Source organism: Acomys russatus, chromosome 1 (assembly GCF_903995435.1).
Source record: "Acomys russatus chromosome 1, mAcoRus1.1, whole genome shotgun sequence".
Taxonomy (NCBI): domain Eukaryota; kingdom Metazoa; phylum Chordata; class Mammalia; order Rodentia; family Muridae; genus Acomys; species Acomys russatus.
Window position 1 is genome coordinate 23,560,023 of NC_067137.1, and position 25,728 is coordinate 23,585,750.

The 25,728-nt window shown below is 50.8% G+C and overlaps 1 protein-coding gene and 1 long non-coding RNA gene across 2 annotated transcripts in view; one reads left to right on the forward strand and one right to left on the reverse strand.

Annotated features, from left to right (window-relative positions):
* Kcnk3 (potassium two pore domain channel subfamily K member 3) overlaps window positions 1-5,606 on the forward strand; it is a 33,596-nt gene extending 27,990 nt beyond the window's left edge. Inside the window, exon 2 of the mRNA XM_051172225.1 lies at window positions 4,502-5,606. Coding sequence (XP_051028182.1) covers window positions 4,502-5,448 — 947 coding nt within the window. The 3' untranslated portion in view covers window positions 5,449-5,606. The remainder of the gene's footprint in view (window positions 1-4,501) is intronic.
* Window positions 1-11,369, reverse strand: part of LOC127212169 (uncharacterized) — a 37,179-nt gene extending 25,810 nt beyond the window's left edge. Inside the window, exon 1 of the long non-coding RNA XR_007833531.1 lies at window positions 11,143-11,369. This is a non-coding gene — a long non-coding RNA (uncharacterized LOC127212169). The remainder of the gene's footprint in view (window positions 1-11,142) is intronic.
* Window positions 11,370-25,728: the final 14,359 nt, after the last annotated feature.

A 25,728-nucleotide genomic window follows, 5' to 3' on the forward strand; every position in this document is an offset into this window, starting at 1 on the left:
TGGCAGCAGCCAAGACACTGGTCTCCGAATCAAACATCTGCGGCTACAGGCCTGGTCACGTCACCTACCAACTGTAGGCCTTGAGCAGATTGCTTTCCTCCCCGCTCCTCTGTGGCTTATGCATACAACCCAAGGGCTGGACCAAATGATTACTGAGCTTGATTCATACCTGTGGTGGTGGATTCAGGATGGGAGGTGGGGAGAGGAGAAGACAGGGACAGGCCTGCTGGGTGCTCAGAGAGGCAGGCGCTGGAGTCTATGCTCAAAAGGTGCATTCTGGCTGTTTGGACCAACAGGTACTGGGAGATGGTAGCCAAAAAGAATCAGCCTCAGAGAGCAGCCCTTGTGTGTGTTGGTGTCCAGAGGGACTAGCAGGGCCCCTCCCAACCAGAGACTCGAGGAGGCAGCAATGGGTAATTCTTTTTACCTTCTCCCTTGCAAAGCCAAACTAGGCACGCTGCCTCCCTGCTGCTGGGGTGGGAGGGGGGGGGGCGCAACAGGGTTGGCCAAACTCCCGGTGACTTCCCAGAAGTCCAGGGTCCCCTGGGACTGGCTCCACCCTAGCTGGCAGTCCTCCAAGCTAGGCACCCACGTCAGTGGGTCCTCGTGGCTCCTTTGCCCTTTCTCCCAGTGACAATAAGACAGACAAAGGGATGGCCTTCTTCGCCCTCATCCCCAGGATGAAAAGTGTCTTTCTCTAGGGCATCTCCCAGCAGCACCCCCCCCCCATTCCTGCTTGTGCCTCATCTGCCTCCAGATAGTGCCTGAGGCTGAGGCTTCACGTGGAATACACTCCTCTCTGGGCCTCGGTTTCCCTTATTGGCATGGCATGAATACAGAGTGAGGAATGCCAACTCAAACGAATCCTCCAAGACATCTCAACTCCACCTGTAAAACAGAGCCAGCCACAAGAATGACCTTGGGGGACATTCATGAGGGCCAAGTTAACATTTTATTGTAAGGGTAAGAGCATTTGATTAGTGAGCCTGGCCTGTGGTAGGGAGCGAGGGCCAGCCTAGCCATCTACCCCACAAGGTCAGGCACTGGCTCTGCCCCTGGTCAGGCCTGGATGAGTCACTCAATTTGAGTTACCAAGTTGGGGGTGTACTTATAGCTAAAGCTAGATTCTGAGTGCTGCACACCCCCCAGGAGTGGGGAGTTGAGCAGAAGCAGAAGAATGTAGGGGAGAGAAGCACTGTGGGGGAGGTACAGGTACTTCTAGGTGCCAGGTGAGGGCCCAGGGCAGGGGCTGAGGGCCATAGCCAGCAGGGTGGAGCAGAAGAGCTGTTTCATAGGCAGCCTCTGGAGGCAAAGGATGCCCGGCAAGTGGGCACTAGGTTTCCCTGAAGAGCTGTAGCTGTTAACGGAACCCAGAGCAAGTTGGTGAGGGGTAGATGGATGGTATAGAAGGGTTCCTTCCTGTAGGGGTGGCTATGGGTAGCTCCACAAACACATAGGTGTTTTCAAGGGCCCCTCACAGTTCTGCACTCCACCGGCTCCAGAAGACCTCCCCAAGCATTTGTCTGTTTTACTCCCTGAGGCGGCTCGGACAAGTGCTTAGGGCATGGAATAACAGCTTTAGGCCATGGCTCTGGACGTCAAGTGCAGATAAGGCAAATAAAGCCCAGAGACAGAATGAGATTTGCCCAGGGTCACACAGCCTGAGTCATAACCATGCTCTGTGCTCGGTGTGGAGCTCTGCCCCAGTGTCATATCCAGGGAGGAGCGGGGGTCTGTGCACTGTGTGATTGCTGGTCTGGGGGACAGAGAAGAACAGGATGAGACGACTCTGTGCTAGCTGGTAGCATGCCCAGCTGTCGAGGTGAGTTGTGGTCTGGCTGTGGGGCCGAGCTGGCTTGCACAATCTGTTCTCACCCTGCTGGGGTGCGGATGGGCCAGGCACCATGGCTCAACAGCTCAACTGCAGAGCCCCTGGCAGAAGAAGGGACACAACCACTGGCTAGATGCCACGCTGGGGGCAGGGAGACGTTCTAAGGACAGTCCTGAGGCCTTCACTCCCCAAACATCTGTTCCCAGGCCTCTCCGAGGCTGGCAGAGGTGGCTCTACCGGAACGCTGCTACTCCCAAGCCTGGCGATCTCTTGGAAATGTGCGAGCTCTCTGCCACCTCCTCCATTATTAATCAGCGAGCTGCTGTTGGGCATTTGAGATGTACCAGGCTCTAGGCTAAGTGCACCACATCCATTATCTCACTTATTCCCCCAAAGCCCTTGCTGTGACATTTTAGTCCCATTTTACAGATGTGAAAACTAAGGCTCAGAAATGTTTTTATATATTTATATACATTTATATATAGGAGGAGCTGAACTCATATCAGGCAGCACTCACAATACCCCATCCTGCAATGTAGTCATGACGTGCTTTTTAAAAACTCTTTCAGAAGGTAGAAGTTAGAGGGGATCATTATTGGCTCACCAGGGCTCCCCCCTCCTCAAGTTAGTGTTTAGCCTTATATAGTTGTGGGCCCTAGAGTTCATAGGTGAGCCTTCTCAGAACCACCCAAATTAGACACTGATCACTTTCAGCTAGGAGGAACACAGGAAGACTGCCTGGAAGAAACAGTGTTTGGTTGAGACCCAGAAAAGAGAAAGTCTTGGAAATCTTGCCCGCATTCTTTCATTTTCATAATTTTTTAAATAAAAACTGAAGCGTTTATGCTCACTGGCTTGGTGGGAAAAGCAAGTGGCCAGAACAAAAGAGTTCACTTTCAAATAAAGAGAAAGTCATTTGTTCAAGGTCACAAAACCACTAGTGATAAGGCCAGAATTTATGCTCAAGGTTCCCATCCAAGGTCCTACCCTTAGGTAGACAGGAAGATTTTGTGGCTGTTATTGTTTTAAGAAGGATTTACTCTGTAGCCCAGACTGCCTCTCCAACTCTCGCTCTCCTGCCTCAGCCTCCCACAGGCTGTGGTTACAGGCATTCACCGCTATACCCAGCCCAGGGCTGAAATTTCTACAGTCATTTGATGATCAGCTCAGAGGGTCAGGTCTATTCTGCCTGGCTCGCCAGTGACAGATTCACACACAGTTGTATAAGATGGAGAGAAGATGAGATGACCATAGAGACAGTCTTGCTGGTGTCAGGAACCCCTGCCTGGCCAAGGGCAATGTCACATACCACACACACACACACACACGCACACACACACACATACACACACCACACACACACCATACACACACACATACACACACCACACACACACCACACACACACACATACACACACACATACACACAAACCACACACACACATACACACATACACACACACGCACACACACACACATACACACACCACACACACACCATACACACACACATACACACACCACACACACACCACACACACACACATACACACACACATACACACAAACCACACACACACATACACACATACACACCACACACACACACACCACACACACACACACACACACACACACGGCCTACTTTTGGACAAAATCCATAGAAAGACCCCAGTCTCAAGCAAGGTGGAAACCCTGGAATACTCATTAACGCAGCTGGGGGTGAGGACACTGCTAGGCCAGCTGCTCAGGGAAATTGCAAGTTCCCAGTGGCCACACACATACCCCATAAGCTTTGGTTGCAACGGGGAAACCACCCAGAAGCCATGTGTCCCTCAGTTTCCCTCCTTCTGACTCACCACGTTAGAAGCCATTACATCTAACCACTTGTCCTCACAGGCAGGGGCACTGGGCCCACAGAGTACAGGGAGAGCGGCAGAGCCCACAGGTCTTAAACAAGAAGCATGCTCTCAACTGACTGACTGCCAATCACACACACACACACACACACACACACACACACACACACACAGAGTCAGCTGCCTGATGACCATCTCCCCAGCAGAACCAGGAGCCAGCTCCTCCCAAGATGCACTCATGTTTTCAAGAAAGCAAATTCAAGTTCAAACTCAGATTGCTAAACTTCATGGCACTTTGACCTAGGAAGTCTCTGCCTTCTGGCATTACATACAAAAGGTTAACCCAAAGCACAGGACACAGATGTGCCCACATGTTGAAAGGTAGACTCAGTAGCCAGATTCGTGCATGCCTGTAACCCTAGCACTTGGAAGGTGCACCGAAGCAGGTAGATCAATGCGGTGAGTTCAAAGCCAGCCTAGGCCGGGAGTGGTGGCACACGCCTTTAATCCCAGCGCTTGGGAGGCAGAGGCAGGCGGATCATTGTGAGGTCGAGGCCAGCCTGGTGTACAAAGTGAGTCCAGGACAGCCAAAGCTACACAGAGAAACCCTGTCTGGAAAAAAACAAAAAACGAAACAAAACAAAAAGCCAGCCGGCTCTTCATATTCAGAGAGCCTAGCTAAGAAAGAAAGGGGCATGGAGAGCGTAGGGAGCAAGGTGGGGAAGGGAGGATGCAGGCAGAGGAGGAGGGACCCCTGCCAGGCCAGCCCCACAGCATGTGCTTTCTTCTCTCTCCCCGACTCTCTCCAGGCTATGGCCACGCGGCACCCAGCACAGACGGAGGCAAGGTGTTCTGCATGTTCTACGCGCTGCTGGGCATCCCGCTCACACTCGTCATGTTCCAGAGCCTGGGTGAGCGCATCAACACCTTAGTGAGGTACCTGCTGCACCGTGCCAAGAAGGGGCTGGGCATGCGGCATGCCGAGGTGTCCATGGCCAACATGGTGCTTATCGGCTTCGTGTCGTGCATCAGCACGCTGTGCATCGGCGCTGCTGCCTTCTCCTACTACGAGCGCTGGACCTTCTTCCAGGCCTATTACTACTGCTTCATCACGCTCACCACCATCGGCTTCGGCGACTACGTGGCGCTGCAGAAGGACCAGGCGCTGCAGACGCAGCCGCAGTACGTGGCCTTCAGCTTCGTGTACATCCTCACCGGCCTCACGGTCATCGGCGCCTTCCTCAACCTCGTGGTGCTCCGATTCATGACCATGAACGCCGAGGACGAGAAGCGTGACGCGGAGCATCGCGCGCTGCTCACGCACAACGGCCAGGCGGGCGGCCTGGGTGGCCTGAGCTGCCTAAGCGGTAGCCTGGGCGATGGCGTGCGTCCCCGTGACCCAGTCATGTGCCCCGCGGCCGCGGGCAGCATGGGCGTGGGTGTCGGTGGCAGCGGCTTCCGCAATGTCTATGCCGAGGTGCTGCACTTCCAGTCCATGTGCTCGTGCCTCTGGTACAAGAGCCGCGAGAAGCTGCAGTACTCCATCCCCATGATCATCCCGCGGGACCTCTCCACATCCGACACGTGCGTGGAGCACAGCTACTCGTCGCCAGGAGGTGGCGGCCGCTACAGCGACACGCCCTCGCACCCCTGCCTGTGCAGCGGGACGCAGCACTCCGCCATCAGCTCGGTGTCTACGGGTCTGCACAGCCTGGCTACCTTCCGCAGCCTCATGAAGCGCAGGAGCTCGGTGTGAACCACAACCAGGCCTGGAGCACCTGTGAGCCAGCGGGGTAGGGAGGGGGTCCTGCCTGCAGAAGCCGCAGGCAATGGCCAGGAGTCCCCCCCCCCCCAAAGATGCCTCTGGGCCCCATGGGAAGTCCCCACCCAGCACCACTACCACCTCTATTCTTCCCCCCCAGCCCCAGATCTCCAACTGTGTGGCTTGCAACAGCCAGCAGGAGGCCGGGCTCTGAGGAACCCTGGAGCCTCCATCAGAGCCCGTGAATTCCGAGAAATGTGAAACTTGGCCGGTGAGGAGGCGGGGAAAGCAGCCACTGGGAGCTGCGGAGAAGCTGCCCAGTCTTCAGAGGCCCTGCTGGGCCCCAGACCCCTCCCTCCGAGGGGACTAATGTTCTCCGGTTTTTTGTTTTTCTGTTTTGTTTGGGTTTTTTTATTTTCCATCTCTACTTATACCTCCCCTTGGCTCTCCAAAGCAGCCCAGGGTGTCTTTGTCCAGGTTACCCTCCACTCAGTCCCACCTTGCTCTCTCATCCCAGCCATGTCTCCAAGCCTTCTGTGTCCACTACCTTCTGTTTTTTGCATGGCTATGCAGGTATGGAAGAAGAAAAGGAAAAAAAGAAAAAAAAAAAAAAAAAAAAAAAAAAAGGAAAGCTCAGCAGTCCCTAAAGCTAGTCCCCAGAGGGCAGGGCAAGGAAAAAAAAAAAAAAAAAAGTCAGGCCATAGAGTTAAGCGAAGTGAGTGCAGAAGCTGTGGAGTTCCACGTCAGTAGCAGGTGATCCACCTGGAGTCTGATAACATTCTCAGGGCTCCTGGGAGACTCCAGCCTTCAGGACTGCCCTCGGAATCTAAAACACAGACTCCCGCTTGCTGTCCCTGGCTGCTGCTGCTGCTGCCGCTGCCGCTGCTGCTCAACTACTCTTCCATTTATAGTGATTTTTAGCACCGAAACCCTGTCCTACCTACTCACTCACTTGAGTGTACTAACACTCTGGTTAAGTCACCTGGGCAGTTCTTATGGCCATTTTTTCAGAAGAGGAAAACAGGTTTAAAAACAAACAAACAAACAAACTTTACTTGCCCGGGGTGACACAAGTCTTGAAGGTAAACGAGAATCTGCAGGCTTGTTCTCAGTCCAAGTGCTCTTCCTTCCGACTCAGCCCGCCCTCAGAAGCAAAGCCCCTGCAGGGGGCGCCCTGGCGCTGTGTGGGGAGCTGGGGCGTAAACCAGAATCAAAAGACCCAGCCAGGGCCATCCATGGCCAGGCCTCTGCCTCTGCTACTCTTTAGCCCAGAGACTGCGGCTCTCAATGGAAAACCCTTGTCTCTCTGTTCACAAGCAGGGAAGTCCTTGGGACCAAGGCAAGCAGGACTGGGTCCCTTAGACTGAAAGCCAGGAGTTGGAACTCTCGCGAGTTTCAGGGATTGGGCAGAGCAGCCCAGACAGCTGACAGGTATGTCCTGGAACATTATCCCTGGCCTAGAAGCCAGCGTACCTGCATCCTAAGTTGCTAGAGTAAGGCTTCCACTGCAGGCAGGAACACCCGTCTGGGGGAAAGAAGGTATTGGACCCTGATATGTGCTCTACCTCCTCCACCTGCTACCCAGGTGGAAAGTGGCCGACTGTTGGCTTGCTGCTAGGGGCAAGGTGGAGGTGGGACAGTGCCTAGGACAACAGAAGGGTACGTGGGGGCTCTGAGTATAGCTCAGAGGTAGAGCACTGTCCTAGTGTGCCTGAGGCCCCAAGTGTCATCCCAGCACCATGAAAAGGGGGGGGGGAACCTCCCACACTACCACCACCCCCTCAGAGCTGCCTTCTACTCACTGACCCCAGACCTAGCTCCATACTGCTGAGTCAGGCCACCCTGACCATTTGGGGAGCTAGAGAGAGAGAGAGCCCCACCATGTCCTCCAGGCCCTAGAGATCCTTAGGAGGAAGGAAGCTGGCTTGTGTGTATCCCATGTCCTTGTGGAAGAGCTGGCCCATGCGCCAAGGGGGAGTGGAGCTGGAGAGGTGCTGTCTGTGTTTATGTCGGGCTGGAGGCAGTGCCAGCTGCCTCTGTCCTGTGTGTGACCCTGCCCTCGAGGGGTCAAGTCCCGTCAGATCCGAGGGAGCCACAACCAAAGTTACAGAGAGGGTGGGGAAGGCAGCAGAGTGGCCCTAGGGGTCTGAGCATGGGGGACTGCTGGTCTCCTGTAGGGTCTTGCCTAGGGAACTAGAAGGCCACTGTCACTTCCTGTCTCACCCCCTCCCACTGCAGGCAGCCTTTCTGCTTCCCCAATGCCTTATGCCTGGGCACACTGCCACAGAATATGCAATATGTGTGGGTGACATGCCCCACGCCCACCCGGGCAGCCCCTACGTCCCCAGGCTGTGGCTGCCCTGGCCCCCCTCAGCAGCTCCTGCCCACCTGTCTTCACACTGAGAATGGCGCCTAATAAATGCTGTCCATGGACACCAGCCTCTGGCTCCCGCTCCTCTGTCATTGGTCACCAGCCGTCCACTCACCCTGTCCCACCAGTGTCTACAAACGTGGCTACTCGGTTCCCCTTTATCAAGGATGCTTTGGGAGCCTTGTGCAGAAACCTGGGAGTCCACCCCAGCTTCCCTTGAAATTTTCACAAATGATCCAGAACTCGTCAACATCATTCTGGGACAGACTATGAGAACAGGACCTTAGCAATGACTGGGTCCTTTCCTCCCTCTGCACATAAGTAGACCAGGCCAACGAGGGCAAGTCACTTGCCCTGAGTCACACAGCTGTGAATGGCAACCTAGGCTAGGATAAGAAGCAAAGCTGCTGATTCCCCGCCTTGGCCTGCAGAGTCAAACAGAACATACCCTAGCTTCCAGAAATGACATGCTCACCTCCCTCAGCAGAGGTGCCTGCCCCAGGGGCCTGATGGACACAGCAGACACCACACACACACACACACACACACACACACACACACACACACACACGTACATACCACAGTCACACTCACACACTCAGATACACACACACACAATCACACACATGCACACACACCACACACACCACACACACCACACACAGTCACACACACACACAAACACATGCATGCACCACACACTCACACACACACACACACACACACACACAAACACACACACCACTTTCAAAGATGGGCACATCACAAATACTCTTTATTAGGGTATGTTTTCCAGAGGGGGAACGGACCTCAGAGTTCACGACAGATATATAGAAAGCTGTTGCACCTGCCCAGTTGGTGCCAGCACCTGAATCAGCTAGCCAGTGACTTCCAGGCTTCCCTGAGCATGAACCACAGTAATACCTTCCTTGGCACCACAATCTCTCAGCACATCATGGTTCACAACCACCCTACCACACTCAAGTGTGTGCATGTCCATTCTGTTCCTTGTTATAAATGCTAGCTGGGACTCACTCCGTTGATTTTCCCTTACCCATCGATAGCTTGCTATCTTCAGATTGACCCGCACTGGAGCACCAAGGACGTGGGGCCAGGGACTTCTTCTCTAATCTTCCCTTCCTCCTACTTAGACTAACTTTAGAGAGACGAGACATATCTGTGCAGAGGGCCTGGGGTTCAAGGAAAACCTGTGCCCTCTCCAGGATGCAGCCAGCCTCCCTGGGATGCACCTCTGGCCATTCCTTGCAGTGACAGGCAGGTCCTAGGATGTGCTCGTTGGTAGTTGTTGGCCTCATGGTGGACACAGCAGAACCCTGGCTCACCCACTCCTACAAGTACTTTATCACAATCAGAGTTCAAAGGCCTACAGCTCCTGCCTCTCTTAGCTCTATGAAATGCAACATCAGCAGAGGTGGGTCCTTCTGGAGGTCAGCAGTGGCCAGCAAAAGGTCACTTGTTCTTTCTTAGGCAGTGCTTTGCAGGACACAGAGATGATGGCCCTTGCCCTACTCGGAACATTGCCTGGGCCTACATCACAAACATGTTGCAGGGATTCCTAGAGGGGACCTGCACTCCAGTGCCACCCAGAGCTCCCCAGGGCACAACACTAACCCGGGATATTCGTGTCCAGACCCTGTCAATCCCCATCTCCACACCTCTGAGGCTGCCTACACGGAGAGACACAGGAAAACAGAAGTTGAAAACCTACACTAGAGAGAAAGCAGGAACAAATGTCTTAGGTTCCTACCAGGGTGGTGATTGAGCATCGATGGGAACAGGATGGGAGCCAGGAGAAAAAGAGGGAAGCAATGACAGCTCCTCTCTAAGGAGGCAACCAGTGACTCACAGGAAAGGTACTTAGCTGAGCCCAGTGTAATCCCCAACTCAGGAGGCTAAGGCAGGAAGATTGACATGAGTTTGAGGCCAGCCTGCCTAAATAGCCTGTCCCAAAACACCAAGAAGGAAGAGAAGGGTAGATCTTGGTCAAATGAATTTTGTAGAAGGCACCCACTGTTGGAATACCACAATATCACTGGTAGAGACATAGGTACCATCTTTCTCTCTTATCCCCCAGTATATTCCCAGGGGCTGTGGGCATAGCTCGGATGGTAACACTCAGGAGGTGGAGGCAAGTGCTCAGGAGTTCAAGGTCATCATTGGCTACACAGGAGTTTAGGGCCAATCTGGGCTACATAAAATCCTTGATAAATGAATGAAGGAATAAGCAAGCAAGTAAATTTTAAGCTTAAATAATTTGTAAACCATCTATAACTGACAGCTGTAACAATATGAAACACATAAGCAAAGCTCATTATGCACCAAGTCAGAAAAAGGCTCAGAGCAGCTCACTGGTCCAAAAGTAGGCAGTGGGTTGGTAGCAAAGCTGAGCCTGGGCCCCAGGCTAATGGTTGGATGGGTGAAGTATGTGTCCTCACTCATCCTGTTGGGCACCGCCTGGCAGTTGTCACCAACACTAGAAAAGGTTTGGCCGCTGAGGAGCACGAGATCAAGGCTCCTTATCTGTCACAAGCCCAGTTGCAGGTGGGTTCAGTGTCCTCCTGTGATGCTCCAACAACAGCCCTCCAGCTGCCCCTACCTGCCTTGCCAAAGGATGTAGAGAAATGGATAATGCATGTGGGAGAGGGTGCTCAAATCAGAGGACCAGCTCCTGGCTTTCAGAGAAAAGGAACTAGGTTCACAGAGAAGAAATGATAGGTTCAAAACCATGAAGCAAGATAGTGGTACAGCCAAGGTTAGTAGCCAGAGATCCTGCCTTTCAACTCATACACACCCAATTCTCTCTCTCTCTCTCTCTCTCTCTCTCTCTCTCTCTCTCTCTCTCTCTCTCTCTCTCTCTCTCTCTCACACACACACACACACACACACACACACACACGCGCGCGTGCGCGCGCGCGCGCGCTTTCACATTCACACACACATCCATATACATACACTAAGAGTACACATGCACATACACACACACTCACATGCACGCACATGCACACACATGAGCACAGACGCATGCAGGGGTGCAGGACTCTGACTCCTCTGCTTCTGACTTTGGAGCTAATCCTGGAGTTGAGTCACTTGCATGCTGGAAATTTACATCACATCTGCACAAACTAGGAGACTCACAGCCCCGTGTCTTCCAGTTACATAGAGGACTCGTGGGTGGGACGGTGATGGTACTGGTCTCTTTGATCCCCCCTCTAGTTAGTGACACATGCACCCAGAGAGTCCATATGGACAGCGGATGGCCACAAGGACAACACTGTAAATTAAACAAGAATTCATACCCTGAAGAGAAAGATCAAGGTCTTGCCATGTGACCAAGGTCACAGAAGTTGGTATCAGAGGCACTGAGCATGGCCTGGAGTGTCTCCTTAGTGGCTGCTGTGCTGGGCCAGGACAGCAGGCAGGTCCTGAGAGATCTAAGACAGCCAGGACCCTGTTGGTTACAGCTTCTCAGTGGGCTGGACTGGTCCCATCCTTAGGGAGGATCCAGGCGGACACAATCCCAAAAGTCATTGGCCAACAGGGACAGAGGGTAAGGGACTCTTCACCCACTTCACCCTGTGCTCTGGACTTTGGACCAAGGTCAGTGGAATGTCCAGCCAACAATCCCTGCCCTAAGCAGGAGGGGGGACAAAGATCATGCCTTTGATCCAGGCCACCTCTACACATCTTTACCAGCCACAGTTCTTGCTGCCAGGAATAGGGCACCTGTGGCAGGCCATCCACAGCCAAGGAATGCTGTAGTCTCACTCCAGAGTCAGACTGAAGCCCTAGAAGGCCAGCCACACCATGGCTGGAAAGATACTGTGCCCACAGACCGTGAGGGTTAAACCCTGAAAAACAGACCAGCCCACAGGGCAGGGAGTCTGCCAGGCCCTCTGGCCTCTAGGCTTTATCCCTTCTTTAAGTGAAGAATCTTGTTCTGCCTTAATAAGAGGAACAACTGAGCTCTAGACATTTGCCTGTCACCCCTTCTGCCCCCTTATTCCCCATCCCCCCACCCCCACACCCATATAAAGATGTCCTTCTGGCCCTTCCCAAAGATGGTCCCAGAGGTTGGAGGGTGTGTCTTCTAGGACCTGGTGGAGAGTTCACTCTTCCTATTGCACCACAGCCAGCTTTGCTGCTCAGCCCCTCCCCAAGCCAAAATCTGGTGACCAGCCGAGCCCACAGGACCCTGTGCTCTGAGTGGCTTCCTCCCCCACTAAATGGGAACTCTGAGGACCACCCCATCTTCCTTCCACTGAGACAAAGAGCTCGGTTTTGAGGCTGTCACTGGAGGGCGGATGATGTCATCCAAACAGGTCAAGATGGCCCGGCATATGAACAGGAACCGCTGGGCCTCCTCTGGTCCAACCCCCAGCTGTCGTGTTTCCTTTCCTATAAATGCACATCTGGATGCACCACCAGCCTGACCCCCTTCTCAAGGATAGCTTCTGCTTTTCTCTGGCCCAGAGGCTTGGTGTGCCACGTAGACCAGCCAACACAGAGGTGGCGCTCATCTCCTCCTCCTCACTGAATGCTATCCCCCTAGGAAGGCAAGCCAAACAAACACGCATTGACTTTCAGACAGCTGCCTCCACTGAGTTCACAGCCCACCCAGGCCTCACTGGAGTTTGTCATGAGAATCCTTGTAACAGACCCTGTGGCCTGCCAAAGCAAGAGCCGTTCCTGCAGTCTTCCGCCTGACGACAGTGCCAACATCACCTCCCCCAAACCCAAGCCCAGGGACTCAGCTGATCCCAGTGACCTGAACATTAGGTCCTGTCTCAGTGTGGGGCTCCTCAGGGACGGCTTCAGTGGGTCTGCTTAGAAAGGCCTTCTTCCTATAAGAAGGCATAAGAGGAATGGAAATGGCCTGTGTGCCCTTCAGAACTGTGTCAGCCATCTTGTGATCTTTAGAGAAACACTGTAGGCCCAGTGAAGATAGTAGAGGAAGAAAGACAGAGGCCTTTTGCTGGGCTACTGAGAAAACCCAGGAGCCCCAAACTGGAGGAGCTCTTGTCATGGGAAATGGAAGGTGAGGGACCCCAATGCATTTTCTGCTACTGGCTACTGAAAACCCCATGGCCCTTCTGGACTAGGATACTGAACAGTCTAACCCTGGAGGACCTCAAGGGTGAAGACACATGGGTTGTTCGTCGTCCCTTCAGGGCCTAGCACTAGCCTGGCTCTTCCCTCTTATTCCTGTCTTTTAAAGGACATTGAGAGGCAGCCAGTCACAAAGATTTGTGGCCATTCTTGGGTGTAAAGAGGCTCCCAGTGCAACCTAGTTCAGTTGGAAACTTCCATCAAATCCACTGAACACTGGTATTTTTTTTCCCCTGCTCCCAGGACAGACCAAGCCTCGGGCTCGGGTAAGGAACTTAGACATGGAAGGGATGTGTTCTCCTCCGCCCCCTCCTTCTATTTCTGGCTGTTCCACAGCCAGCTGGGAAGAATGACAAAAGAGACAGTGGAACCCTCTCTGAGGCCAGGATGCAGGTGCCGGCACCCACTGGGGTCCAGAGTCCTTTCAGGAGCCTCTTCCAGTCCTTTCCATGGAAAAGCAAACTGATTTTTCCACAGTGCTGCTCCTGGAGAGCCCCATAGCCTCCTCTGGTCCCTGAATCAGCCCTTTGCCATCTTCCATCATCCAGTCAGCACATGGGACACTCATGCATTCTGACTGATAGTGTCCATGAGACCCTGCCAGCTTGCCCCTGCTCTGCCCCTCTATCAGGCCCTCAACAAGGGCAACCTCCAGGGAAGGAATGCCCTCTCCTTCTTTCAGGGTCTTTGAGGGCGTCCCATTGCCCCATATGACTATGTTTCATCCCCAGGCTCCACCCCACAACCATGCCCCCTGTTCATCTTCCACCCTCCTGCTAGTAGTCTGGACTAGGGAAAATGGAGGATGCCTCTTTGTCCTTGGCTGTGTGTTCTAGGGGAAGATTTGAGGGTAAGAGAAAATGTTGGGGTGTGTTACGCATCCTTTGGGGCCAGACATCTCCTGTGCTGAGAGTGAGCTGTGGCCCCGCTTCATGTCGGTATGACATGACGACTCTACTGGCATCCCAGGCTTTCCATGGTGTTCCGGGGTCAAAGCCTGGTCCCATAACACATCGATTCCTCCCCTCTCCCAGCTGCACATCTCCCCCCTGATTTGATAATCTAGCCTTCGGGGCCATTATTCAAGCCTTTGATGAAAATATCAAAGAGGACAGGACCAGATAGGAGGCTCTTAACTCCAGATGACATTTATTCCAGCATGTTCCTTGTGAACCATTGCTGGCCTAGCCCTCACCTCTTCCTTTTATGTACACTCTAAAACAGTCTGTTTAATCAAAGCTGGCAGGTGGCTGGGTTCCAGTCACGTTCACCACTCCCTAGATTCTGGGATGTCACAACCTGGGTCAGGGACTTGAACTTTTTGAAAATAGCAGGCTGTGGCTGTAGCTCAGTTGGTGAAGTGTTCGCCGAACATGAACAAAACCCCAAGTTTAATCCCAAGCAGTGCATTAACCAGGTGTAGTGGGCATGTACCTGTAACCCTGGCACTTGGAGGGTAGAGACAGGCTGATGGGGAGTTTAAAGTCACAAAGGTATCAGCTACCTAACAAATTTGAGGCCAGCCTAGGCAACATAAGAGGCTGTCTCAAAAAAGAAGAGAGACAAAGAAAGAAAAGAAATGGGGGGGGGGAGAACTTCCTCGCCCAGCTCAGCCCTCCCAGCCTCTGTGCCAGTCATCATTTTATCTGGGTGGCTTCATCAATAAGCTGGGCTCAGTCCCACCTCCCCTCCCCCCATCCCCAGTCCTGAGCTGTCTATGCTCAACTTTTCTCAGCTCAGACTCAGCTCTTTGCCCAGGCTACTTATCTATCCTTGGGCAGAGGGCTCGGAGGACCCTTCTTGGAGCACTCAAGGTTGAGACCCAGGGAAACTTGATGTCAGTGGGTCTAGGAAGTGTGGAAAGCCGTATTCAGGCAATGCTGGGCTAGGAGTGGGGTGGACGCCTCCTCCCTCTCCTGCAGGAGGACATGTGATTGGCTGCATCCAAAGGGGATGATGGAACTCAACAAGGTCAACTCACTTGCCCAAAGTCACCTAACTGCATCAGGTCTCAAACCCAAGTCTGTAATGCTCTGAAGCAGGAGAAGCTAGGCACGGCAAGGGAAGGAGCCCCTCACCTCCCAGTCAGGTTGAAGACTCTCCTCCAGCTTTGAGTGGAGAGTTCCAGCACGGGGCGGTGAGAAAGCTTAGCGGGCACTGTCGCACAGTTCTGATGACCTGAGTTTGATTCTGGCGTCCCACAAGGTGACCGGAGAGAGAACTGACTCCCATGAGCCATCCTCTGACCTCCGCGTGTGTATTGCATAGCATTCACGCCCCTGCACTTACATACACATACAAAATAAATTATTCAACGTTTAAAAAAGGACCCCATCGCAATTAGCCTACATGGAAACCATATTCTTTTTATAGGGGACTGTTTGGAATGGAAATGATTTAAGAACGCAGCAAGGAGTCCTGCTTAATTCCTAAGTATATAGAACCTTTGAATATGGCCTCTTTCCCTTCCGAGCAGCAAGCCTGCAATTCTCTGGAAATTTCACCAAGACTCCTTATGCAGCCCTTGTGATGCCATAGTTTTACTTTATCAGATTGTAATATGATTCTAGGCACCTGAGGGACCACAGCTTGATCTCGCTCACCAGAAAAGGGAGGAGGGCATTTAACAACCCTGTCAGGGGCAACTCCCAAAACCATACATATGGCTACCGTTAAGACCCTTAGGCACGACTCGATTGAAAAGCCCACGCCCATGTGAGCGTCAACCCTTCTTCTGAGTGACTCTCCTAGTAACCGCTGTGCTTAAGTCCCTCTTAAAAATCTTTTTATTAATAAATTCTAGCTCTGCTGCACACTGGCTCATCCTGAAGTTCTGTTCTGAGGCAAAGTCAAGACTCCTGTTTTCGCTGCACAGTAATGGCACGCACCTTTAATCCCGGCACTTGGGAGACAGAGGCAGGCAGATCTCTGAGTTTGAGGCCAGCCAATCTGGTTTCACCTAAGCAGTGGGTGAACTCCGCAGGGGCCCAGAGGTATGGCTGCCTCATAGGCTAGGAGCTTCTGCCACTAAGCCGGAAGACCTGAATTCCATTCCAGTACCCACAAGGAGGAGGGAGAGAACCATCTATGAAGACTGCCTTTTGACACAGAGGTTGTAACACAAACACGCATGCCCGCGCATGCGCACACGCCATAAATAAGTTAATGTGATTTAAGAAATACTGAGGCTTCTTGGGGACGATATGGAGCCAGAGCTCCTGTCTAAGTCCCGATGACACTGGCATACCTTCCACATAAGCCGCTCCCTGGTTTTCTTCCTTGTTCCACCCAGGCACTAGTGGCCCTAAGCAAGACAACAACCTCAAAGAGAGGTTGACCCCAAGATGGAGTAACAGCCTAAAGTGGTGACATCAGGCCAAGAGGAAACCACACCAGTGTCCCCAAGACCTGTGTGACTTGGGACTGATCTCTGATCTAGCATCAGAGACAATGGGAACCTGCTGTCGACTGCCTCTGTCAAAGTGAGCAGATGGGCAGCCCCTCTCCGGGGTCTAAGTAGGGCATGCTGAGGTTGCTGAGAGGATGGAGGAAGGCAAGCCAGCTGTAGAGTGAGGGCTCATGGGAGGGAACAGGAATGGGCATACCCAGTTCCACACATGCTCCTGCCAAGAGGATAAGGCTGCTGCCCGAGGGAGCGACACCTGCTCCCAGGAGTGTGCAAGCACAACCTAGGCAAGCTTTCTAATTCCAAACTGGAGCTAGAACCCTCAGGGGTCCGGAACTCCTAAGATACAGGAGTGTTGCCCTTTGGGCTTCAGAAGCTGGACCGAAAGAGCTTTGAACACCCAAGTCCTGATCTGGTCAGTGTGTAAGATCAGCCCAATGACATAGAGCCTGGTACACTGGGTTGGGGCTGGGGGGTCGGGCTGCATGGGGTACAGTACCAAGAAAGAGTTATAATGGTCGCCAGAGGGACCCTTAGGACCAGGATGGGTGTCCATGGTTTCATGTTTCAGAAAGGAAAGAAAGTTCAGAGAAGAGAGGGGTAGGTACGTAGCTAGGATGAGAGTCAGGGCCTTGGGGCTCCCTGGACGCTGCTGCAGAGCATCATCTGAAACAACCCACAGTTCCATCAGCAGGGAGATGGTTAAGCAAACCGTGTCAACAAATGCCACTCAACCATGCACAAGATGGCGCTACCAAGACACAGATAGAATGCGCCAGTGTCAAAGCTGCCATCCTGAGTGAAAGACAAACAGCAAAGAGCACGGGGCCTGGGGGTGAAGCTCAGTGGTAAAACACGTGAGGCCTGCTCAGTCATCAGCAGCAGAAGCTTTAAGAGGACATACACTGGGGCCAGAGAGGTGACGTACCAGGTAAAGGCATCTGATACCAAATCTGATGACCCGAGTTTGACTGGAAGAATCCACATGCTAGAAGATCTCTCTATGCAGCCGTTGTTCACGCACTACCATCCCCCCTACACACACACAGAATAAGTTTTTCAAAAGATCATATACCGTATGATTGTGTTTGTATAATGGTTTAGAAAGAAAAAACCCTAAGGGGACAGAAAGCAGATCAGTGTCTGTCCTTGGCCTCCAGAACAGGGAGAGTGAGTAGACTCCTGGAGGCTGGGGAGGGGTGGGTACTAGTTACATTCTGGGCTCTTTCCTCCACCTCCTGCAAGCTCAGAACACCCAAGTCTCTCTCCACACGAGGCCCTCTTCTCTGGTGTGAGCCCTGTGGTCGGAGTGGTAGCAGGTATGTGAAGATGGTCCCAGGACACTGGGACCAGATTCCTGCCTGGACTACCCTGCCTGCTGCCAGGCTGTTTCCACCTCACATATAAAAAACGAAAAGAAAAAAAAATAGCAACGTCTGGGGTCTGGAGTGTAGCTTAATACTTCTCTGGCAATGACAAGGCCCTGGATTTGATCCCTAGCAATAGACAGACAGACAGATAATGGATATAGGTATGGATAGATAGGTAGATGACTATATAGATGAAAGACAGACAGACAGACATATAAATATAAAATGTTTAGCAGAGGGGTTAAGGGCAATAGTTCAGGTAGTAAACTGGTTGCCATGAGACCCCAAGTTGCATCCTCAGAACCCACCTAAAAAAAAAGCCCAGCATGCATCACAAGCTTGTAACCACAAAGTTGCAGGGGTAGAGACAGGAACCAGCACAGTCACTTGGCAACAGTGAAGCCCATGAGAGATCCCATCTCAAGGTGGAGAGCTCCTGAGGAATGACACCCAAGGTCAGCCCCCTGGCTTGCTCTCTCTCTCTCTCTCTCTCTCTCTCTCTCTCTCTCTCTCTCTCTCTCTCTCTCTCTCTCTCCACTTTCCCAATCCATCCTGATCCGAGGAAAGACAGGCCATATAATTCACCATACCCGTTACCTGGCTCAGCATTCTACGGTCGATCCTTTCATTTCTCCCTAAATCCGTAAAGCCAGCAGGGAAGCAAAATTGTGCCCACTGTGGGAGAGGAGGTTCCACACATAGGTGGGCGGGGCTGTCTAAAGCTCCACAGCTGAAATGCTTAGAATGAAGGCGCTTGACTTCCCGGCCAGCATCAAAGGGGTCTAAGAAGCAGTGAGAAAATCCTCAGAAGAATTTACAGAGGCCTTGCACAAGAGCTGTCAGTGCCTCCCTGGGTCTGCCATTACTGAAAAACGAAGATAGGAACCATCTTGTCTTAACCTTTTATCACGAATGAGTGTCCATCTTCAGTATGGAAAGCTAAAGCAACGTGTCCCAAAGCCTTGCAGAGAGAGAGGACGGAGGGAGGGAGGGAGGAGAGAGAGAGAGAGAGAGAGAGAGAGAGAGAGAGAGAGAGAGAGAGAGAGAGAGAGAGAGAACGCACACCAGCCAGGCTGGAGCCAGAAAACCACATTGATTTCAATTATGGAGAAAAGGAGAGAACTTCTCTCTTTCCAGCCTATCAGTTTATGGTCAGAGCCTGACCCCTGCATCCACAGGAAGCTGGGCATGCCCACAGCTGTCCAGAAGTCAGACAAGCCCCAGGTGACTTCACAGCAGGGTGTGAAGATAGGATAGCTCTCACCCTTCATGCCTTTGGCAGCACCAACAAAAGGCTGGGCCTTGATGCCACACACCTTTTATCCCAGCACTTGGGAGGCAGAGGCAGGCAGATCACTGTGAATTTCAGGCTGGCCTGGTCTACAAAGTGAGTCTAGGACAGCCAAGGCTACACAGAGAGACCATGTCTCAGGGGGGAAAACCCACAATGTTTGGACATAATGAGGAAGCCTCTCCACCTACCTGTCTCACTTCCCCTCAGGAAGTAGAGCCTGAAGAGGACCAAGGTCACAGGTTCATTTCCTGTGCTCTGAACATGGGCAAGAGAGGGACTCTTCAGCAGGAGAAGAGCCTGTGGGCACTGTCACGGGGGATTCAGGCTTAGCACCCTATCTTTCTGCTCTCAAAACTCTGGAGACTTCCTGAAGCCTGTGCCCCAGGACCTATGGAGCTCAAGTGCAGGTGACATAACACAGACAGGACAACTGCTTTGACTCATCCTGGTGCCCATCTTACAGGTGAGAGAACTCAGGGCAGCTGAGTAACTCCACTAGGTCACCCAGGGGATACAGAGCAGAACCTAGAATGCAGTGGGGGTTTGTTGTTGTTGTCTGTCTGTCTGTTTGTTTGTTTGTTTTGCTTTGCTTTGTTTTGTTTTGTTCCTGCCATCTGCTAGCTGGGGCTATCTGATGCTGTTGACTTCAACATGGGATGGCCAAACCTCACCAACTCAGTCAGCAATGAACCCTGGGAAGCTCTATTTGCACAAGAGTGTTTTGGAAGCAGTGGTTTGGGGAAATAAATACTTCATTCAGGTCTCCCTTCAAGAAAGGAAAGGTGATTTCCACTGATTTCCACAGCTGACCAAAGCCAGCTGACACAGCCCCTTGCAGAGAGGGATCTGTTCTGGGAGGTCCATGGGGAGGAAAGGGGTGCTTGGCGTTGAAAAACAAGCACCCTTTCTCCAGGCACACAGACTGTAAGGAAGCTGTGCTCAGCTGGGAGGAAGGGGAGAAACTGAGCAGAAGCCCCACCAACACGGTTGGTAGCAACCTCACTCAGGCAACAGCATCCCTCTGTGGCATCCTGCCCACTTGTCATCTTCCCTCCCCAACATCTGCTGTGGGGAAGAGGTCATTTTGCCCCCCGAGTCACTAAACATCAAAAATGTTACCAACCCTAGTGGTTTCCAGGGATTTTTAAGGAGGCTTTGACCAAAGACTCCTTTAAAAGGCCATCCTCTTTCCTTGGGCCATAGTGTTTACATTTGATGGCCCTTAAACAGAACTGCTTTTAAGCAAAGACATTCACTACTTTCCTCACATGTCCCCATAAAAAGAAAAATCCGGAGAACGTCTATATCTGCCAGCCAGGAACTTGCTTGAGAACCCAGCAGCCAGACTACAGTGTGGGAAGACACTACCCCAGCCATGCTCCATTCTCCCAGAAGACCTTCTGCCCCCCAGAGGTCTGCAGACATCAACCTGTCTGCAAGGGGGCCCATCCTGTGATTTATAAGGATGGAAGCTACATATTCCTTAATGTGTCCAGCACACAAGCTACCTGAGGAACCACACACACACCTTTTTGACAATAACCCCATATGGGAGCTATGACTATCACACCCATTTTACAGATAGAAATCTAAGTCTCAGAGAAGCCGACAGACTGGCTCCATCCTGTTTTACACATCCAAGGCTCTCTGAGGGCACTGACTCAGCCATGAAAGACATACAAAGGAGCCTCCTATCAAATCCTAGCTCTCTCAACCCGTTGGCTGTGCCACCTTGCTATCCTGGTGAAGGAGGCTTGGCTGTCTTTTCTCCTCTCTGACCCTTGAAGAAACTGAACCCTTGGGACTTCTTTCTGTTTTTCCGAGCCTCTCTGAACTAGCTAACAGCCCCATCATGTCCAAGATAATGCCTCTGTTGGGGGTTTGCTTCTGGTGCCAAAATTGCCTTAGGTGACCCCACAATGAGTCTTTAAAGGCTGGCTAGGCCAGCAGCATCTAGCCTCCAGCGGCAGGGTCAGCCCGCCACCTAGTGGCTCCTAGCAGCCCTCATCATGGCCAGACTGAACAGTCTGTGATGTGGGAGAAGCCCTTTCAGATCTGGTGGCCCAGCCACCAGGGTTCAGAGGGGAAGTGACCAGCCTTATGTTGGCCGACAAATTGGAACCCAGACTCCTGAGGCATCATGCAGCTCTCGGGCATCGAGCCACGCTTTCCTGATCTGCTACAAGCTGGGCCTGGGAGCAGGGTGCAGCCTTCAGTTCTGGTAGAACTGAACTAGAGGAAGGGTGTGAATTAAAGAAAGTGTCCCGTTCGCAGGATACCCACGCTTTCTGTTCCTGTAATTCATTTTTATTCTGTTACCTTTCTGAATAGGTAAGTTTATGCATGGTATAAAATTCAAAAGGCACAAAAATGTGTGCCACAAAGAGTGAGTCTCTCACCCAGTTGTCACTTTCCACATGTCCAGCCAGACTTTCCATACAGTTGCAAGAACAAACAGATCCTTGCATTTTTGCATGCAGCATCAAACATACACAGTGTCCTCAACACTACTGTACACACAAGGAACATCTTGATCCTTATAAAGTGACACTGTGACCATCTCCTGTGGCAGTAAGTGGAGTTGCATCACTTATTTAACCCTTTCCTAATAGATATTAGGTGATTCCTGAGGGTGTGTGTGTGTGTGTGTGTGTGTGTGTGTGTGTGTGTGTGTGTACATCACATGGCTCCCAATATCCATTTCAATAACAAATATTTTTGTGGTGAAGGGAGAAGCAGATTAGAATAAATTCTTGGACATGGATCTGTTGAAGTTACCCATTAAGTTTCATTTTTGGCTCATAAACCAGAAAACTTAAGCATGGCAAAAGCATAAACATCTTCATTATCCCATGCAACAACAACAGAGTGTTTAACAGAATGGATCCCAGGGGCACAAGCAGCTCCGTGCTAGGACAGAGGGTGTACACTTGTACTTTTTGCAGACATTATCAAATTGGCCTCTTCCGAAGTTATATGCTGTCTTAATATCATCAGTGTGTCGTTTCCTGCCGTCCTCTTGTCCACTCAGGCCAGTGGAACATCTCAGTAGGTAAGGTGCTTGCTGCCCAGCTTGGTGACCTGAGTTTAACTTCCAGGGCACAATGGTAGGAGAGAACCAACTCCTGCAGGTTGTCCTCTGACCTACACAAGCAGAGTGTGCGTGCGTGCGCACACACACACACACACACACACACACACACACACACACACACACACTAAACATAAGAAGAATCTTATTAAAAATCACTGAAATTGCTCAGTCAGACAGGTGAAGATGGTGTCTGCTGTGTTTTTAGCAATCCTCTTAGGACAGGTGACGATAGGTGCTTTCTCATGGCACTTTTGCCTAATGGTATGATCGCACTCGTGGGCTCTTTTTCCTTTATGTTTTGACCCTATTTGTATTAGATTTTTGTTAACTTTACTAAGATAGAAGCTGCCCTCTAACCTCCACACATGCACTGAAGTACATGCCCACACATATTCAAAAAGTAAAATGTTTTAGGGGGGGAAGGGAGTTATTGTGTGGAATATTGACTTCCAAGCATGGTATAGTCATTGCACTCTTGAACTCACAGCAGCTGTGGTTGGACCTCCCAGCATCCTGTCATGGAGCAGGAAGGAGCTCATGAGGCCACACCCTGTCTGAGAGTTTATGCACAGTCAGTGGTGGCTGGTGGAAAGAAAGGCATTTTCTTTAGGAGTAGCCTCCAGTAAGGTGCCTGAATGCCTATGGACAACCCTAATGAAACTCACTGGGTGACACACAGAGAGACATACGGACAGGAAAAGAGAAACAGCATCAGTAGGGATGGGAAGGAATAATAGACATTATATATATATATATATATATGAAAACGTCATCATAAAACCCATTATGTGTGATTTATATGCACTAATAAAAATAAAAGGCAAAACACAAAACCTGGCTTCTCTGCCTCCTTTCTGTGCCTGTCTCCTTTGCTCCTGCAATCACCTTGGACTCCAGAAATGGCAGGTCGGCTACGTAATTATCTTATGACAAGAATCACCCTTGCCAGGCTTGCACCATCACGCCTTTAATCCCAGTACTCAGGAGGCAGAGACAGACAGACCACTGTGAGTTCATTTGAGGCCAGCCTGCTCTACAAAGAGAGTCTAGGACAGCCAAGGCTACACAGAGAAACCCTGTCTCCAAAAAAGAAAAAGGAAAAAAATAAAAGTAAAAAGAATCACCCTCAGCCTGGCAGTAGCAACTTTCCTACAGAAGACCAGGCACTGTCTGACCAATCCCAACATAATGACCAGCCAGACCACAGTTTACCTGAGACTGATTAACAAGGTGTGTTCCTTGCCTTTTTACAAAAACACCAGTTTCCTCCATTTTGAGTTCATATGTTGAAGCAATATGACCCTGGGTTTGTTTATGTAAGTGAACAACCACCGTCCACCCAGAACAGGCCGTGAGGTGCAAGCTAATAAATGACTTATGTACGCAAATAAAATACACAAAACAATATTGCAGAAAACTCAGGCTAGTGAACTCATCAAATTTACCAAATCAAAGGGAAAAAAAGCAACCCTCTTTCCTGACCACATAAGAAGAGCTATGGGACACTCACCAGCCCATGGTCAAATTGTCTAATGTGCCTCACGGGCTCTCAGCACAGACTCTCAACTCTGCTCAGCCCATTTCAATGACAATTCCTCCACACCAGCTCTGCATCTCAAGCCAGCTCTAAGCAGTTCCGAACAGCCCTCTGTCCTCTTTAACACTTTCATAACTATTCTGTCATATGCATATAAATCTATTATATGACTATATATCACATGTATTTATGCTTGAAGTGTAAAGTGTGATCAAAAGTTAATATTAGTAATTAACATTGGAATTAAAAAAAAAATACAACTGCCAATGGCCATGCCTGTCAAGTAAGATCAGTAGTACTTGGGTATTAAAGTCAATGAAATTGGGGCTGGAGAGATGGCTCAGTAGTTAAGAGCTCATACAGTTCTTTCAGAGAACCCAAGTTTGGGCTCCAGCACACACACTGGGTGACTCACAACTGCCCGCAACTGCAGATCCAGAGCATTCAACGCCCTCTTCTGGACCCTGTGGGCACTGTACTCGTGAGCATACACCCACGCAGAGACACACATGTACACGTAATTAAAAATAAAAATAAAGTCAACAAAAATTGACACATCTTGTTCATTTATCATTACCCAATATATCCAGAAGGCCAAATGTGGTGTCACACACCTTTAATCCCAGCACTTGGTACGAAGAGGCAGACAGATCTCTGTGAGTTCAAGGCCAGCATGGTCTACTTGGTGAGTTGTAGGATAGCCAAGGCTATAGAGAGAGACCATGTCTCAAAATTAATCAGCTAATTCAGATGTTGTACAAATGTGTCCATCTATGTTTCTGACATGGCTCTCTCATGACCACCATTACACTCTCTGTTTTCTGTTTGGGTTTGTTGAGGTAAGTAGCATGACCTGCTGCTATGCTAGGGCCCCATATCTGCGTCTCTTGCTCAGGATTCTGATAACAGAGAGGGGACACTGTTTGCAGAGAATCACTCCAAGTGATAAGATGCTAGTGTCGCAGCTCAGCTACAGAGCTGGTTCTAGGCTTACAGCTGGTTGTGAGATGTAGAGCAGGTGTGGAAAACTGTGATTCAAACGGATTGGGCAGAAGTCTGAGGACAGAAGCCATTGGGCAGTTTGGTGACTGGCTGATGGGTGTGTTGGGCGGTTTGGTGACAGCCTGGTAGGCGTGTTGGGTTGTTTGGTGATGGGCTGGTAGATGTATTGGACAGTTTGGTGATGGGCTGGTGGGTGTGTTGGGTGCTTTGATAATGGGCTGGTAGGTGTATTGGGTGGTTTAGTGAAGGGCTGGTGGCCGCATTGGGTGGTTTGGTGATGGTGCCTCTATAGACCAGCATTAGATGTTTCTTCCTTTATATGGCTAGGAAAAAGGACAGCTTCACTCCTTGGCATGGTGAGTTTGGGTTTCTTTGCTGTGGCCTCAGTTCCCAACTCTGATATGTGAAGGAATAGAGCCAGATGAGAGGATTTCCAGAAAGACTTCACGCCTGTGTTTTCTCAGATCTGAGAATGTTCTGTATACTAAAATGGGGAAAGCTCTCTGCTTGTTTGAGTCAGGCCCCAGACTAGTAATGTGGGTTCTCTCCTTTATCCCAATAAGAAAAGTGTTTAATGCTGAAGTCTCAGGCTCTCAGGATGAACTTGACCTCCAATGTTGCTGGTGTCTGACACTGCTGGTGTCAGAGACAAGAAAGGAAGAAACCATCAGGAATTTTGTTAATAGCATATTTTTAAAATATTTTAAAAATCAAATTAAATTAAAAGGCCAGGCTTGTTTGTGAGCTCTAATGCCAGCACTGGGGAGGTAAAGAAAGGTGTATTCCTGTAGCTTATTGACCAGCCAGGCTCGCTTTACCTGGTAATTTCCAGGCCAGTGGGAGAAAGAAGAAACTGAGAGTTAAGATGTAACCCTAGGATGGGTGTGGTGGTGCAAGCCTTTAATCCCAGCACTCAGGAGAGAGAGACTATGAATGAGGAAAAAAGGTAAAAAAAAAAAAAAAAAAAAAAAAAAAAAAGCCTGAGGCACATACTTGACGTTGTCCCCTAGTCTCCACACATGCATAACTAGCACAGACACAAAAAAAATAATAATTATAATTAGTCCTGTTTA